The sequence below is a fragment of the Rhinoderma darwinii genome, chromosome 3 (assembly GCF_050947455.1).
Source record: "Rhinoderma darwinii isolate aRhiDar2 chromosome 3, aRhiDar2.hap1, whole genome shotgun sequence".
In the NCBI taxonomy this organism is placed as follows: domain Eukaryota; kingdom Metazoa; phylum Chordata; class Amphibia; order Anura; family Rhinodermatidae; genus Rhinoderma; species Rhinoderma darwinii.
Genome location: NC_134689.1, coordinates 226,500,002 through 226,519,070, shown reverse-complemented (window position 1 = coordinate 226,519,070; position 19,069 = coordinate 226,500,002). Strand labels below are relative to the sequence as shown.

Below are 19,069 nucleotides of genomic sequence, written 5' to 3'. Positions count from 1 at the left end.
GACACCAAGTGCAAATGAGATGTACCCAATAATTACACATCTTCTAGGTGCCCTGTCCATTGGAACAGAGAAGTTTTTCTTATATAAAAGGTGTTTGTTTGCTTGATTTTGTTTAAGGGCCTGACATTGTTATTGTATGTACTTAGAACAACTTTTATAGTACGTAGATGTTATCACCAGATTAGTAACAATTGACAAGGGTTGGGGTTCCCCAGCAAGTGCCAGTAAACATGAACTAAAAGATTTTTAATACGATGAACTCCATCACTGAGGTGCGGCAGGCGCAGCCGGAGCCAGTACAACGCGTTTGTCATGAACTGACGGCAGTGTCACAATTCCAAGCAGCCGCCCAGACAAGTAACTTACCGGAGGAAGAGGACAGCTGAGTGGAGGGTTTGTGGCGTCACAATAACACTCCACTAATCCCACCTACGTGGGATCTCACACCAGGCTCACAGCATGAGGTGCTGTGTACAGCCCGGTGACGTAAACTAAAAGAGACGGGTCTGAAATATGAGAAGGACCAAACCAAGTCCTGATGATATCAGCAAAGTTCAAAGTAAGGACCAAAGACCTGAGTGAATCCGTCAGCAGTATCAAGTGTTCTAATCAGAAGACAGGAGAAGAAGAGGACGATGATGTACATGACTTGTCAATACACTGGTGGGACCCCATACCCTAACCGGACATTGGTGATGGCATCATATTAGTTGTGGCCCTATTGATATATTGTTTGAGTTTCATAATCATAATATATAATTTCTGTAATTTAATATGAGAAAAAGGGAGGTTTGTGAAGGATGATTTATTTGCTTATATTCTCTGTATGAAATTACATTGTGAATTATCAAGCAGGATGCCGAATTACTAAAATATGTAATATGTGAAAGTGATGATATTGTTTAAATTATTTAGTTTCGTGCAGCAGCCATCTTGTCTGGAGTTCCCATTTTGGTTTTATTGTAGTGAATAGGAAAGTCATTGTTCCTTTAATACAAGTAATGTTGATTTCGTATGTTTTATCTTTGACCTTGGTTCCCATGCGAAGATGGACAGGGAGGGAGATGGGAGGGTGGCAAGTATGCGTGAAGGAAGGTCTCTCCCCCATCTCCACGAGGACATTCTGTCCAAAAGAGATAAGGCCTGCAAAACCTGATGTGTGAAGAATTATAATGATGTATCTGGGATGTATTTTATTGTATGGTTTTTACTGAATAACAAATATTGTTACATTGTCTCTGATTGGTTTACCTCAAGCCTACACCCCTTCTGAATTTCAGTTTAACAGTTTGAGTTTGGTAATAAATCCTTCAGAGAAGCATTTTGAACATTTCAGCGTGTCTGTGTGTTTTCTTCTCCTCTCTCGATATATATCGGTGAAATATCCTAATTAGGATACTGACTAATGGAGTCTGGCCTTGAGAGTCTGTTGGGACTCGTATAAATTTCAGTCTAATATATTTTGAGCGATGGATTTCCACGACAAGACCAAGTTCCCAGCTGTACAGAAATCCAAAAAACAGGCAGCACACCATAGTATCAGTGAAAAAAGAGGGTACTTTATTGCCCCATGTGCGACGTTTCAGCTCTATCCACTAGAGCCTTTCTCAAGCAGTGGATAGAGCTGAAACGTCGCACATGGGGCAATAAAGTACCCTCTTTTTTCACTGATACTACGGTGTGCTGCCTGTTTTTGGGATTTCTGGATGGATGGATGGATGGATGGATGGATGGATAGATAGATAGATAGATAGATAGATAGATAGATAGATAGATAGATAGATAGATAGATAGATAGATAGATAGATAGATAGATAGATAGATAGATAGATAGATAGTGTAAAGGATCTGCCAGGAACAGCTTCTGTGTCAACGCCCATAGGTAATCAGTCTGCACCTGCTTCTATGTCTGTGAGACTGACTCCATCTTCCACCACTCAGGATGGCAGGCTTAGGAGTGGGAGAGCCTAACACAGCCTGGCCAGACGGAGCTAGCTCCCGCCCTCTGTCTATTTATACCTGCCTTTCCTGTTCCTCCTTGCTTGTGATTCTTCTCGTTTGGTTTCCTGGCCCTGCTGCAGCTTCTTGTACTACTTATCCTCTTCTTGTGATTGACCTTGGCTTTTCTGACCACACTTCTGCTCTGCGTTTTTGTACCTCGCTCATCTCCTGGTTTGACTCGGCTCGTTCACCTCGCTTGTTGCTCACGGTGTTCCGTGGGCAACTTCCCCATTTCCCTTGCTTCTTTGTACCCTTGTCTGTTTGTCTGTCGTGCACCTATTGAGTGTAGGGACCGTCGCCCAGTTGTACCCCGTCGCCTAGTGCGGGTCGTTGCAAGTAGGCAGGGACTGAGTGGCGAGTAGATTAGGGCTCACTTGTCTGTTTCCCTATCCCCATCATTACATAATCACAAGCCCATATACCTAGTCTACCCTTGTCCCTGACACTACTATGGACCCCCTTGAGACCCTGGCTCAGCAAATGCAGGGCCTCTCCCTACAGGTCCAGGCCCTGGCTCAGAGGGTCAACCAGCCTGATGCTACCATGGTAGTGCTCCTCACCTCAGCTCTTGAACCCCACCTCAAGTTGCCTGACCGGTTCTCAGCTGACCGGAAGACTTTTTTGTCCTTTCGGGAGAGTTGTAGGCTCTATTTTCGATTAAAGCCCCACTCCTCAGGTTCTGAGAGCCAGCGGGTGGGTATAATTATGGGCCTTCTCCTTGGCTCCTGACGCACCTGAACTTTCCTCCGTTGATCTTTTCTTTTCTGCTCTCGGACTCATTTATGACGAGACTGACACGACTGCCTTTGCCGAGAGTCAGCTGGTGACCTTACGTCAGGGTAAGAGACCTGTTGAGGAGTATTGTTCTGACTTTAGGAAGTGGTGCGTAGCTTCTCGGTGGAATGACCCAGCCTTAAGGTGCCAGTTTAGGTTGGGTCTGTCGAACGCCCTGAAAGACCTGCTAGTTAGCTATCCCTCTTCTGACTCCCTAGACCAGGTTACGGCTTTAGCGGTACGACTTGACCGACGTCTCAGGGAACGACGACTTGAATGTGTTTGTGTTTTTTCCTCTGACTCCCCCATGATGCCTCCCGAGGTTCCGTTGCTTCGTTCTTCCACGGAAGACTCAGAGGTACTTATGCAACTCGGGGCCTCCGTGTCCCCCCAACAACGTAGAGAGTTCCGCAGGAAGAATGGTCTCTGCTTCTACTGTGGGGATGACAAGCATCAAGTGAACAACTGTCCTAGGCGTAAGAATAAGCAGCCGGAAAACTTCCGCGCCTAAGTGATCATCGGGGAGGTCACTTGGGCACACAGGTATTTCCCGTAAATATGAAACGTAATAAAATATTGCTTCCCTTTCAGGTCTCTTTTGGTGGTAGGTCTGCTACCGGCAGTGCCTTCGTGGATTCAGGGTCTTCTGCTAATATCATGTCTGTGGAATTTGCTATGTCTCTAGCTATGCTTTTGATTGATTTGCCTAAAGCTGTCCCGGTAGTGGGTATCGACTCCACTCCTCTTGCTAATGGTTATTTTACACAGCATACCCCTGTTTTTGAACTCCTTGTTGGCTCCATGCATTTGGAGCAGTGCTCTGTACTGTTGATGCAGGGATTATCGTCCGATTTGGTTTTAGGCCTTCCCTGGTTGCAGTTGCATAATCCCACGTTTGACTGGAATACTGGGGATCTTACCAAATGGGGTAATGAATGCTTGACGTCATGTTTTTCTGTTAATTCTATTTCTTCCCCTGAGGAGGTGAACACGCTACCTGAGTTTGTTCAGGACTTCGCTGATGATTTCTCTAAGGAGGCCTCCGAAGTGTTACCTCCTCATAGAGAATACGATTGCGCAATCGATTTGGTACCATGAGCTAAGCTCCCTAAGGGTAGGATATTTAATCTCTCTTGTCCCGAACGTGAAGCCATGAGAGAGTATATCCAGGAATGCCTGGCCAAGGGTTACATTCGCCCCTCTACTTCTCCGGTAGGTGCTGGCTTCTTCTTCGTAGGGAAGAAGGATGGTGGTCTTAGGCCATGCATTGACTACCAAAACTTGAATAAGGTCACTGTAAGGAACCAGTATCCCCTTCCTTTGATTCCTGATCTCTTTAATCAGGTTCAGGGGGCCCAATGATTCTCTAAGTTTGATCTACGGGGGGCTTATAACCTTATCCGCATCAAAGAGGGAGATGAGTGGAAGACTGCGTTTAACACGCCCGAAGGTCATTTCGAATACCTCGTCATGCCCTTTGGGTTGTGTAATGCTCCCGCGGTCTTCCAGAATTTCATAAATGAGATTTTAAGAGACTACCTGGGGGTATTTCTTGTAGTGTACCTTGATGACATACTTGTGTTTTCCAAGGACTGGTCCTCCCACATTGAGCATGTCAGGAAGGTGCTCCAGGTCCTTCGGGAAAACAAACTGTTTGCAAAGACCAAAAAATGTGTGTTTGGGGTGCAGGAGATACCATTTTTGGGTCAAATCCTCACTCCTCATGAATTCCGCATGGACCCCGCCAAGGTCCAGGCTGTGGCAAAATGGGTCCAACCTGCCTCCCTGAAGGCGTTACAGTGCTTCCTGGGGTTCGCTAATTATTACAGGAGATTTATTGCTAACTTCTTGGTCATCGCTAAGCCTCTTACGGATCTCACTCGCAAAAGTGCTGATCTCCTCCACTGGCCTCCTGAGGCTGTCCAGGCTTTTGAGGTCCTTAAGAAGTGCTTTATCTCGGCCCCGGTGCTGGTTCAGCCCAACCAAATGGAGCCATTTATCGTGGAGGTTGACGCGTCCGAGGTGGGAGTGGGGGCTGTCTTGTCCCAGGGTACCAGGTCCCTCACCCATCTCCGTCCCTGTGCCTACTTCTCCAGGAAGTTTTCGCCCACTGAGAGTAACTATGATATTGGCAACCGCGAACTCTTAGCCATTAAATGGGCATTTGAAGAGTGGCGCCACTTCCTGGAGGGGGCTAGGCACCAGGTAACGGTCCTTACCGACCACAAGAATCTGGTTTTCCTAGAATCTGCCCGGAGGCTAAACCCGAGACAAGCTCGATGGGCGTTATTTTTTACCAGATTCAACTTTTTGGTCACCTATAGGGCTGGGTCTAAAAATATTAAGGCTGATGCACTGTCGCGTAGCTTCATGGCCAGCCCTCCTTCGGAGGAAGATCCTGCTTGTGTTTTGCCTCCAGGTATAATCTATTGATTCTGATTTAGTCTCTGAAATTGCGGCTGATCAAGGTTCAGCTCCCGGGAACCTTTCCGAGAACAAGCTGTTTGTTCCCCTGCAATTCCGGCTAAGGGTACTTAGGGAAAATCATGACTCCGCACTATCTGGTCATCCAGGCATCCTGGGTACCAAGAACCTCATTGCCAGAAACTATTGGTGGCCTGGGTTGCCTAAAGACGTTAAGGCCTACGTCGCCGCTTGTGAAGTTTGTGCTAGGTCCAAGACTCCCAGGTCCCGACCAGCGGGCTTATTACGTTCTTTGCCCATTCCCCAGAGACCTTGGACCCATATCTCCATGGATTTTATCACCGATTTGCCTCCATCTCAAGGCAAGTCGGTGGTGTGGGTAGTAGTAGACCGCTTCAGTAAGATGTGCCACTTTGTGCCCCTCAAGAAACTACCCAATGCTAAGACGTTAGCTACCTTGTTTGTCAAACACATCCTGCGTCTCCATGGGGTCCCTGTCAATATTGTTTCTGACAGAGGGGTACAATTTGTTTCATTGTTTTGGAGAGCCTTCTGTAAAAAGTTGGAGATTGATCTGTCCTTCTCCTCTGCCTTCCATCCTGAAACTAATGGCCAAACTGAGAGGACTAATCAGTCTCTAGAACAATATTTAAGGTGTTTTATCTCTGACTGTCAATATAATTGGGTCTCATTCATTCCCCTCGCCGAATTTTCCCTTAATAACTGGGTCAGTAACTCGTCAGGGGTCTCCCCCTTTTTCTGTAATTTTGGGTTTAATCCACGGTTCTCCTCCGTTTCACCTGGTAGTTCCAACAATTCCGAGGTAGAGGTCGTTCATCGGGAACTGTGCACAGTCTGGGCCCAGGTTCAGAAGAACCTAGAGGCGTCCCAGAGTATACAAAAAACTCAGGCAGATAGAAGACGTTCTGCTAACCCCTTCTTTATGGTCGGCGATCTGGTGTGGCTATCGTCAAAAAATTTGCGCCTAAAAGTCCCGTCCAAGAAGTTTGCTCCCCGGTTTATTGGGCCATACAAGGTCATTGAAGTCCTCAATCCTGTCTCCTTCCGACTGGAGTTGCCCCCATCTTTTCGAGTACACAACGTGTTTCATGCCTCCCTCCTTAAATGCTGTTCCCCGTCCTTGGCTCCCTCGAGGAAACCTCCTTTCCCCGTTCTCACCCCTGAGGGGGTAGAATTCGAGGTGGCCAAGATTGTGGACAGCAAGATGGTCCAAGGCTCCCTCCAGTACCTGGTCCATTGGAGAGCATATGGGCCTGATGAGAGGACTTGGGTACCCGCCCGGGATGTTCACACTGGGGTATTGGTCAGGAGGTTTTACCTTCGTTTCCCCAATAAACCAGGTCCACCTAGAAAGGGTCCCGTGGCCCCTCATAAAAGGGGTGGTACTGTAAAGGATCTGCCAGGCACAGCTTCTGTGTCAACGCCAATAGGTAATCAGTCTGCACCTGCTTCTATGTCTGTGAGACTGACTCCATCTTCCACCACTCAGGATGGCAGGCTTAGGAGTGGGAGAGCCTATCACAGCCTGGCCAGACGGAGCTAGCTCCCGCCCTCTGTCTATTTATACCTGCCTTTCCTGTTCCTCCTTGCTTGTGATTCTTCTCGTTTGGTTTCCTGGCCCTGCTGCAGCTTCTTGTACTACTTATCCTCTCCTTGTGATTGACCTTGGCTTTTCTGACCACTCTTCTGCTCTGTGTTTTTGTACCTCGCTCATCTCCTGGTTTGACTCGGCTCGTTCACCTCGCTTGTTGCTCACTGTGTTCCGTGGGCAACTTCCCCATTTCCCTTGCTTATTTGTACCCTTGTCTTTTTGTCTGTCGTGCACCTATTGAGTGTAGGGACCGTCGCCCAGTTGTACCCCGTCGCCTAGGGCGGGTCGTTGCAAGTAGGCAGGGGCTGAGTGGCGGGTAGATTAGGGCTCACTTGTCTGTTTCCCTATCCCCATCATTATAGATAGATAGATAGATAGATAGATAGATAGATAGATAGATAGATAGATAGATAGATAGATAGATAGATAGATAGATAGATAGATAGATAGATAGATAGATAGATAGATAGCTATATGATAGAGCCAGAATAGCATTTTTTATGTATAACAAAGAAAAGTGTGACGTTGTGTGCTGTGAAATATTGCAGATATTACTCTGAATTGCTGTTTTTATGTTCTTGTCCTTCTTAACACAGTAGTGAGCACCAGATTTATCTGAAATGGCCACTTCTGGGCTTAGTAAGTGATCTCTTTAGTGTTGCTAGGAGATTAAAATGTACTGAATAAACCCTGACAAGACGATAAGCTCCTTAAGGTAGATTGTCTCACTAGGTAAAATAATTTAGAATCTGTTTAATTTACAATTAGATCTAGCGTTAAAAGACTGTAAAAAAGGATAATAATAAAACACTAAACAGCTACATTTGCAGAAATAAAACACTTCTACTTTACATTCCTGTAAACTGTAATATTGCTAAATTATAGCACGGAAAACATCTCAGGTGCTGACATTTATGATGCCTTCATTTAATGTAAAATGCTGCTAGGAACAGTGTGAATACGTGTAGCTGGCAGTAAAATTATATTTTCATGCATTTTATTCACTTTGGGAAGTATGCATAATCTGTTTTCTTTCCAATTAAACTCTTTGTAGTGTTTTTTCTTTGGAAATACAAACTAAAAAAGAAAATGCTGGCAATATCCATTAAAGTTCTGAAAACTATTGTAATGATAAATTGACACTTCCCACAGCGCTTCCTGGCACTGTTAGGTTTCCCTGCTGGCACCCTGAGTGTATAAAGGTGGCAAATATATCTTTAGGAATTTGTTGATAGATGTCACAAGTTTCTTCAACAATGTAGAGGTCAGGATGGCAGCAGACCCTCTTCATACTGTTGACGGCAATGCAGTTCTATTTTTGTTTTTTGGATAAGTGTCATCAACAGCCGAGTGACATTATTATGACCACCAGCTAATATCCAGAGTAACCGCCATGTGCAGCACGGACAGCAGCTAGACGGGCTGGAAGTGACTCAATAAAGGTGCTGGTAGGCTGTCTCAGGTATCTGGAGCCAGGCTGACTGCAGTGCATCCCACATTTGGAGGGTGCGTGGGGGAGGATCCATAGAGCGAACAAGACGATTGAGGTGGTCCCACAGATTCTCAATGGGGTTCAAGTCCGGAGAATTAGGGGGCCAGGGAAGTACTTGGAAGTCTTGGTCGTGCTCTTCCAACCACTGTCGGACATTTCTAGCCATGTGACATGTCGTATTGTCTTGCTAGAAGATAATAGCGTATAGGGGTGGACGTGATCTGTAACGATGGATTCATACCCGAATTGGTTCTGAGTGCCTTCCACATTAATTAGTGGGACCAGAGAATGTCATGAAAAAATTCCCCAGACCATAACGCCTCTGCCACCAGCTTGTGTTCTTCCAGCAATGGCTGCAGTGTGTTTGTTCTCTGATGTTTCTCTCCTGACACGCCAACGTACATCCGTTCGATAAAGCAGAAAACGACTCATCAGAGAAGGCAACTCTTTGCCAATCAGCGGTGGTCCAATTCCAATACTGCCGTGCAAATTGAAGCCTTTTTTTATGAAGCACCTTTGTTAGAGAAAGTGACAACCTGTCTGCTGTGAAGCCCCATACGCAGTGGGATTCGCTGAACTATTGTTCCAGACATACGTCTGTTAGCCCCCTGGCTGATTTTCACGGTGAGCTGCTCCACTGTAGCGTGGCGCTCGACCCTCACGCACCTTCGTAGCCGACATTCACCTCTCACATCAATGGCAGTTTCCACTTCGGTTATTCCCGATGATGCCATTTGTCCACTCACGATACACTTTCACCACATAAGAACGCAAACAGTTCATAAACTGCGCTGTTTGAGAAATACTGCCACCCGTGGCCTGGAAGCCAATAATTATCCCTTTTTGCAACTCTAATAAATTGCCCCTTTTACCCATGGCAACAACAAGTGATATGTGTTCAGACAGCCTATCGCACACCTTATATACCCACCAAGCCAGCCTACGACATATCACTTCCTTCATGGACTACACGCTGCCAACGTTGAAAGTAGGAGGTGGTCATAATAATGTGACTCCACTGTGTGTGTGTCTGAAAGCCACTTATCTACCCCAGCTCTTTGAAATGAACATGTGTGTCTTTGCTTTACCTAACAGTAAGAAAGATTTGCTAAACAAGTTGAATATATTTGGAAACTTTTTTCAGAAAATAAATTTTCAGTTGGAGAATAAAAAAATCGACAGAATACATGATACAGAGTACATGAACTATTCTGAATTAGTATACGAAACTACTACTTAAAAAGATGAATTCCAAATTTGGTTACCTACTGACCTGCTAGGCCAGGTTCACATGAGCACATTTCTGCAACCATATTACAGCTGCAAATCCTGGTCTGACCGCAGGTCTAAGGACCCAAGATAACAGTATCATAGGGACCTAGAAAATGACATTAGTGTGAATTTATGAGCTGGGAACCCAAGCAATTCTGAGACCAAAAGCACTAGACCATTATGTAGTAAACCAACAACTCCTACTCTGTGTACTCCACTCTATTGGCCTTAATTAAGGACGCTGCTCTCTCTTGGTTTTCTTCCTATCTCTCTGACCGCTCGTTCAGTGTGTCACATACTGGCTCTACTAATTCTCCTCTTCCCCTTGCTGTTGCGGTTCCTCAGGGTGCAGTCCTAGGTCCGCTCCTCTTCTCTCCTATTGGACAAAGTACCAGCAGATTTAACCTTTAGTGCCATCTCTACGCTGATGACAGCCAATTATACACCTCTTCCTGTGACAGCTTCTCCTACTCCTACTCCTAATAGAAAACACCAGCTATAGTCTGTTAGCTGTCTCTATCATGTCCTTTCTCTATCTGAAACTAAATCCAACGATCTAAGATTTACATTCTTCATAACCTTAGACTACCGTCTCCAAGACTTTTCTCATGCTGTACCAGTTCTCTGGAATTCATCACCCAGGACATTCAGATTAATTCCTAACATCAATAGTTTTAAGCGGGCCCTAAAAACACATCTTTTTAGGCAAGTCTACCATATTCCATAAATTGACTCCAGTACTTTTCACACCACTATTTCTCAATACCAGACCCCTTCATTCAGCAGTATCCCCCAAACTCTTTGCACCCTAATGCACTCCACTTCATGTCTGTCATACACAGATACTACGTGGGTGAACGGCTCAAGCAGCCTTATGTGTGCTACCCTATTTATAAGAAGATGGCTGTACTGTTATACAAAACAAGCACTTTTTTTGTATCGAACCTCCTTGTATCACATCATCATGCATCACGCCCTCTTGCTTGTATCATATATTTCCTCATAGATTGTAAGCTCTTGCGAGCAGGCTCCTCACTTGTTTTATTTGTTAATTTGTTTTGTCACTATGTAATGTTTGACATTCTCTGTACATGTACCCTCTGAATTGTACAACCCTGTTCACACTAATTTTTTTTGCTGGCAGAGAAAATCTGCCTCAGACTTCCTTCAGGAATTATGAGGCAGATTTTGAACTGCCTGTATGTATTTTTCTGGGGGGTTTTTTTCACTGCGTTTTTTGCCCCCGGCCATTAAAGCTAATGCAAGAACCGGGTACAAAAACGCAGCAAAAAAACGACTCAGAAACGAGCACCTCAGGAGTTTTTTGCCTTCAATAGGAGGTCAGAGGCGGAAACCAGGGCAAGAAAGGACATTCCTTTTCTTTTTAGTGAGCAGACAAAAGCTGCCTGGAAGAAAAAACACCTCTGCCCCTCGTTGAAATCAATGGGGGGAGATTTCGGACATTTTTTGGTGCTGATTCCAATGTGGTTTCCGCAACAAAATCACCAGTCGACTGCGCTATTGATTCCGTCAAAACAACGTAACCCGTTCACAACGGTGACGAATGGAAACCATTAGCAAAGCTTCCGTCACCATTGAAATCAATGGTGATGCAAACGGAAGCTATGGTTTCCGTTTGCCTTTCCGTTGAGGGGTTAACCCGACCAGACCCCTCAACGGAAGGGCAACGCTGATGTGAACAGGGCCTAACACATACATAAAAGGTGCTATTGAGATTTTGGAATAAGGGAATCTGTGAACGTTGCCAAAGTCTTTCAGGCCCACTATTGAACATCAATGTTCCTTTATTTTTAGGAATTGAAGCCTATTGCTCATGAAACTCCACTGCTATCTTGTGACATGACTCTATTATATGTCATAAGAAAATTAAAGCTGTAACTCCCCTTAAAGGAGCATTCCCATCTTTGACATCGGACGGAGGTAAGGAGACCCCGTTCTAGAGGTAGGTGCAGGTCCCAGAGGTGGGACCAGCATCTTTCGAACATTTATGGCATTTGCTGTGGATATGCCATAAATGTCTGAGAGCCTAATCCCCTTTAGGGCTCATTCACATGGCTGTATTATAGATCCGTGTTGTATGGATCTCTACCAGAGCACCAATAGAAATGTATGGGCATATACTTTACCTCTGTGTGCCTTTGATTTTATACTGTGCCATACAAAGGTAGCATGTTTCATCGCATGCAGTATTGCTGACGTATTTTCTCATATAAATATTGCTGGTAGGGAGAACATGGCCCCATATGGTGGCACACATATGTAATATGGAACCATAGGGACTCCTTGTGTAAATATACAGGCTCTGTGCACTTGGCATTGCCATGTGCATGAGGCCTTAATGTAATGAAACACTGGCAAGATCCTGAGTTATACATTTAATAGTTAGAGACATATCTTAAAAGTCAAAGTAATAGGTTTGAAATGCCGAACTATATATCAAAGTAAACAAGAGAAAGTAGAAAGACAGCAGGACATTAGATTAAACCCTATATTTAGTATATAATGAATTTCTCTTCTGCGTATTTATAGTATAAATGGATTAGATATTAAAAGGTGTTGATGCATTTATATAGCTGTAAATATTACAAGTATTACCCTTGTACATTTAAATTGTTTAGAACATTTTCTACATGATCACATGAAATGGCTTATTCTTCAATGTTGATTTAGCACATTAGTAAAAACAAGTAAATATATGCACACCAAGCATACATTCATCATTATGTCATTTGTAGAAACATGTATAAAAAACCAGTAAATACTATAAATTTGTCACAAACTGTCACCTACACCGTAAAATGGATCCTATAAAATATCATTAATGAACGGAGCTGTTTTCAATAAATGTGTCGTAAAACGTACTGCTGGCACTGATTCAAGTGGTCTCAACAAGCGCGGCTAAGTCGTGACGATTGTAAAACGATATTGCAAGCAAAGGATTAGAGATGAGTAAATCACAGATAAGATACTTAAATCCTATTAAAGGATATTGCCCAGAAACACCTATTAGGAAATGGAATTATTAGCAGTAATGAGGAGTGTTTCATTAAGAATAGGTCATGGTGAATTACTTTAATAAGCTTCCCTGACAAATCGAAATGTGGCTCAGACAGAATTGATAGGCAAAGTTTTTTTTTGTTTGTTTTAAGAACAAATTAAAGACTAGCAGACAAAAAACTTTCAAACGCATCTTCTCTGTATAACCAAGCATATGGAATTTACAGGTGGTGTCTTTATATCTATATGGGTAAATGACAGGAAATTATGGAGGATATATTTTGTTATAGACAATAAAAATCCTAAATAACAGGGTCATCTTTACTGTGTTACTCATCCACATTCCATTGATCCCTGACCTATTCAGTAAATGCCGTGCCCTCTGGAGTCAGGACACTTGAAGGCGAAGTACTACGAAACGTACTCAGCATAGTATTGATCCAGCGAGATATCTGATTGTCATTTCCTGGAGTCAGGAAGTCACTGGCGTACTTGAGAATCAAAACTGGCAGCAGCTGCTTGGAAATGACTTGGCAGAATGCCAGTTTCATTTCAGTATATTCCATCTACCAGTAACAAACTGAACAGACAGAATTCCATAGGCAAAAACCTGTTCATTCTGTTATAAGACTTATGTTAATCTCGGATAGATAATAAAGTAAATATATCTATTGTTGGAAATGTTAACCATACAGATTATTCATCGCCACCCACTATTAAATATTTCTATTAAAAACTGAAGAAATATGAATAAAGGAGCCATTGACATTACCATGCATACGCCATAATGCGTATATAACAAAAATAGTCTTTATAAGGACAAGGAATACAATTTAAGTATCAATTAAAGTTATACCAGGTAATACAACCCCCTCCTTCCTTTCATTCATGTTCTCTCTTCTCCTCTGGTTGAACATAACCTCTTCCCGAGGCAGCCATATTTTGGATTTTTATTTTCACTTTTTCCTCCCCACATTCCAAAAGCCATAACTTTTTCATTTTCCGTCATTAAAACTGTAGGAGGGTTTGTTTTTGTGGGAGGAGTTGTAGTTAATGTACCATATAATGTACTGGGAAACTGGAAAAAAAAATTATTTGTGGCGTGGAATAGGAAAAAAAGGTAAGTCCTGCATTGTTTTTTTTGAAGCCGTGACAACCACCTGCACCGTGCTATCACATCATGGGGGTGGCATTGGATGGGGTTGCCCCCTCCTTCTAATGGCTTAGATGCCACTGTCGCTATTGACCACGACATCCAAGGGGTTAAAAGGGTGGGATGCCACTCGTTACTGTGAGCCCACTCCATACTCCCCCTTCTCAGATATGATGCAAGTATACGTCAAATGTTGGGAAGGGATTAAGGAACCTTTCAGGACAAACCCTTTTCATATGCCCTTTTAGGGCTACTGGACGTCATAAAGGGGGACCTGCACTCAGGACCTCCCTCAATGAGCCAGAATGGAGAGCCGCTCTGTCTTCATGAGATAACCCCTTTTAATGGACATATATCTTTTTCAACCATAACAGCAATGTAACTCTGTAACATAAGGGAACAAATAAGAACTATCCAACAAAGGAAAATCCATGATACGAATCCCCAGGGACTCGATCTAATCAAACATACTGTACATAACAATTATATGTGACCACCAAGATATGCTCATGGTGGTATAAGATGTGAATTGTCCAGCAAATAGAGTCATTAAGGCTTCGTTCACATCTGCGTCAGGGTTGCGTTCGGAGCTTCCCGTCAGAACGGAACCCTGACGGACACAAATGGAAACCATAGGTTACCTGACAGCAATTAAAGGCTCACATTCTATAGCATTCCGAGATGTAGGTCTATCTGTTAACTGAGTGACTACCAGAATATTACAGAAAACAGAAATATGTCCTAATTGTTATGCACTAACATTAGACGACCACTGAAACATCTCAGCTGATATCTGATGTGCTCCAGCGCTCCATTCATTAGCATTAAATACATGAATGTTCTTGTATAACTTGTCATTGTTTAACCAGAATTCATTTGTTCTAAGCGCTACTGACTTGACATAACAGTGTACAAGGCTGAAGCGCCAGTAATGACCTGTGTGTATTAGAAATGGATTACTTACTTGGCTTTGAGTGTTTCTTCCTGGAAATTCCATGTTGTGTCTTCCACTAACTGTAACTCTCGTAAGACTCGTCCAGGTTTGTAGGCAGCATTAATTACCATACTGAGGACCTGCCGCAAATATATAGCAAGTAAGTATCTGTACTGCTGCCAGCTTTACCATATAAAGAGCATGTGTTAAAGTGCAGAACTGAGTGTATTTAATGATACGGAACACAAGAAAGCTGTGATTGTGTGCAATGATACATTAACCATTTGACCTCTATTCTGTTTTACTCTATATGGTACTTAGTTTATAGAGCAGGTCCTTATGGAATTGCTTTTTAATGCTTCATGACCTAATGCTGCATAAGTCTTATGTTTTTAAAGGGGTTGTCTGGTTTATAAGACCCATTTTTAAATACCCTATTAGGAAATTGTGAGTTAATAGATATGGGTTCCCTGTTCAGGGCCCTCATCTAGTAGCCCCAGTGGATAGTGGCTATAAAGAGTGTCTTCTCTGGAGGACTTAGCATGTCCACGTAGTACATAGACAGTGCATTGATTTCAATGGGAACTGTGCAAGGATGGCTTCACATGCGTTTTTAGGAAAAATATCCTTTTTCTGTGGCATTTTTTCTGCCGTTTATTTCAGCAAAAAAAAACGCTGCGACCAGTTTTTAGCTTTGAGTTGACAAGGAATTATTGAACGCACTACAAACAGGGCGGGTTTTTTTGGTGGATTTTTTAAATTTTGTCTCTTGCTTACTGGCAAAAAAACACGATTACAAAATGGCAGAAAGGCTGGCAGTGGCGTATATCCGGCATTTTCCTCCCAAAAACGTCCTATTATTTTTTTGCCCTTTCAAAACATCGCAAGTGTCGATGGGTATGGTGGTTTTTTATGGAATTTTTGGTGGCGTATTTTGAGACTATTTCATGTGTTGTAAAGTGGAATCTTTGCATCCCATGATCTTTGAATGACATAATTTGCAATGTAAAAAACACCACCTACAAAAAATGCAGTTAGTAAAACACACTATTTTCAGAAAATGCCACCAAAAACGCATTACAAAATGCTTGTACCATTTTAGTTGCCTTTTTTGGACCATAAAATACCACACAAAAAGTGCGTATGAAGCAAGACTTAAGGTAAACGAGCGTCGATTAACGAGACAGCTCATTGATCATTTGCTACTTTCACATGGAGCAATGATTGGTTATATATGGGGTGAGCGACTGTTAGTACGATCATTCGTCCCCAAAAATTTTCCATTATGTCGGCAGCATAATGGAAATGTTTACACAGAGAGATGTGCTGCCGACAACGTTAAAATTGATTGCTGCATAATCGATCAGCCGATCGAGTGTCTCCCCATTCATCAGCTGATTGTTGCACGGTTTGCACAAAGCAATGATTGGGAACGAGTGTTCATATGAACGCTAGTTTGGCCGATCATTGGCACGTATAAAATGGCCCTAAAGGGGTTTTCCCACAATACGTGTATCCCCTGTCAACAGGATAGGGTATACATGTGTGATCACCAGGGGTTCGACCGCTGGGACATCTAGCGATAAGGAGAACGGGGGATCCAAGATCCCGCAAAGTGCTCCATGAGGATGGAGCGCTAGTGCACATACTAGACCAGAGCTCCATTCATTTCTATGGAGCTGCCGTATACAGTGGTCCCAGAAGTCCCATATAAATGAATGAAGCGCTGGCTGAGCATGCGCACCAATGCTCTATTCTTTCGAACTATTGGTCCCCCGTTGTCCTCATCGCTGGGGGTCACAGCAGTCAGAACCCCCGACGATCACACATGTATCCCCTACCCTGTGGATAGGGGATACATGTGTTTTGTGGATAAAACACTTTAATGCTTTCATGTGGTGGCACAGCAAGCAAATTGAACACTTACTGCAAGTTTCTCCTACAAAATATGGTTGATCTCTGGCGGTCTTATCACAGACACCCTGTGATCAGATTATTGTCGGGGGACCCTTCTAACATTAAGGGATTGTTCAAAGCATACAATTCCTTTAATGAATTTGCAGCCAGATCTTTTCCTTTCATTTGCATCACTCATCATTACTACACCCCAGAAAAACTTATTTAGAGTTCACTACCTTGGTAGACTGATCTGCTGGCAGAGAAATGTAAACTAAATTTACAAAGTACTCTAATTAGGTCATAAATATCATAGGGCATACTGAGAATATTTCCCAAAGCAAAAGAAATATATGCAGATCATGGTTGAGTGACTCTAAACCAATTACATCTGTACGCTGTTTAGATCGGCAGTCAGTATTCACTGAGAAGCATCTGCTAATTTATTTTTATTGTTGTTTCAGCTTCTAGAATGAAATGAATATCTTAATAAAGTCATAACACAAAGTGGTGCAGTAATAACATCAAAACAACAAACTACAGCCGCAAATGGAATTCAGTTCAAAATGATATATAGAGCATATAGTCCTAAAATATAGCTGCTTGTCCTTTTTTATCAAGTTGTTAAAAATATGAAGGAGTGAGATGTGCAAATTTGCCATTCAAGAGTATGGAAAACCCATGGGGATTTCCCCGCTGCGAGCTACAATGACAGCCATTTTAGTTATTACTCAACTTTCTAAGTAGAAGATATCACTAATAAACTACTACAAAAAAAAGCTGAATGGAATTCTTTGTATCTGAATTGAAGTGGACAAGTCAAATATCTTATTAGTAATTTATTTTTTTTGTGGGAAATTCTCTATAGTGGAGCACAGATTTCTAAATTTGCATCCTGTCAATTTAGGTTCCGTATTATCACAGTGGATTTCACTCCTTTCAATGAGAGGTGTATTCACAAAATCAGTAGCAAAATCTGAATGTGTAAAGCCCCTTTTACACCGGCCGATAAGCTGCCGATGCAGCGAGCGACAATCAACGAGACATTGTTAATAAGCGCTCGTTTGCTCTTGTCACACGGAGCTATGGATGGGGACGAGCGGTCGTTACTCCGATCGCTCGTCCCCATACGTTATTATCATGTCGGCAGCGCGTCTCCTTGTTTACAGGGAGATTTGCTACTGACAACAATAATATTTAACTTTTTTAAAACGATACGACCAGCATATGATCGAGCGTTTGCTCGTTCATCTGCTGATCGTTCCCCTGTTTACACAGGGAAATTATCGGCAACGAGCATTCTGTGAACACTTGTCTGCCCGATAATCGTCCAGTGTAAAACCCCCTCATGGGTTCCGTTGGAGCTTTCCATCAGGGGAACCCATGAACGGAATCCAAACTGAAACAAACGTAAACCTTAGGTTTCCGTTTACATCACCACTGATTTCAATGGTGACGGATCCGATGAAAATGGTTTCCGTTTGTCACAGTGGTTTAAGGGTTCCGTCGTTTTGACGGAATCAATACCATAGTAGACTGCGCTATTCATTCCATCAAAACGACGGAACCCTTAAACAATGGTGGCAGACAGAAGCCATTTGCACCGGATTCGTCACCATTGAAATCAATGGTGATGCAAACGGGAACCTATGATTTTTGTTTGTTTCAGTTTGGACTCCGTTCATGGGTTCCCCTGATGGAAAGCTCCAACGGAACCCATGAACGGAGTCCCAACGCAGATGTAAACGAAACCCAACATGCGAATTTAGCGGTGGAAACACTGCGAATTTGCGGCAAAATGCACAGGACGATTTTTGCCATCATTTTTTGTCCCGTGTGGACATATCCTAAGGGTACATCCAAATTGGATGAAAAATCCTAATGAAAACCTTAAGGGTACTTCCACACAGGATGGAAAATTCTGTCATAAATGAAGGAAAATCCGACGAGAGTAAGGAAAAGGGACAGACTTACACACACACACACACACACACACACACACACACACACACACACACACACACATATATAGCACTGGTTTATACTGTTGCAGTGTCATCAAGTATGTAATTCACCAAAGGTAATAACAGAGATTACCAGAAGTAGAAGAATCTTTGCACTTTTTTTGACAGTGTGTGTGTGTATGTCTACCTTGTGTTCTGACACTGATGGAATCAAGGGCCACATTTATGTCCCCCATAATCTGTCATCTTGACTATCATCAAAAATATATTGGAAGATGTATCTTTTTAAAATGCTGTTAGGATTTTTTTCCACTGAACAAAATCAACTACAAAGGATATACAGAATGAGGGAAGTAAATGAGTAAATACACCGCACCTAATAACATTTCTTTAAGCTTACACTACATTTTTGGACATTGGTTACTCAAACTATTGCTACTAAATTTTGTAAAGCCAATGTCTGATAGAAAGCTACATAATTATTTACAGAGTTGAACTTTGGCTAATCCCTCAAAAAGTTTAGGCTCAA

General features: G+C 42.9%; 1 protein-coding gene across 5 annotated transcripts in view; it reads right to left on the bottom strand.

The window, feature by feature from the left end:
- SFMBT2 (Scm like with four mbt domains 2) overlaps nt 1–19,069 on the bottom strand; it is a 214,270-nt gene that overhangs the window by 19,349 nt on the left and 175,852 nt on the right. For all 5 annotated transcript variants that reach the window (XM_075857477.1, XM_075857472.1, XM_075857473.1 and 2 more), the window contains one exon: nt 14,711–14,820. In XM_075857477.1, the coding sequence (XP_075713592.1) occupies nt 14,711–14,820 (110 nt within the window). The remainder of the gene's footprint in view (nt 1–14,710; nt 14,821–19,069) is intronic.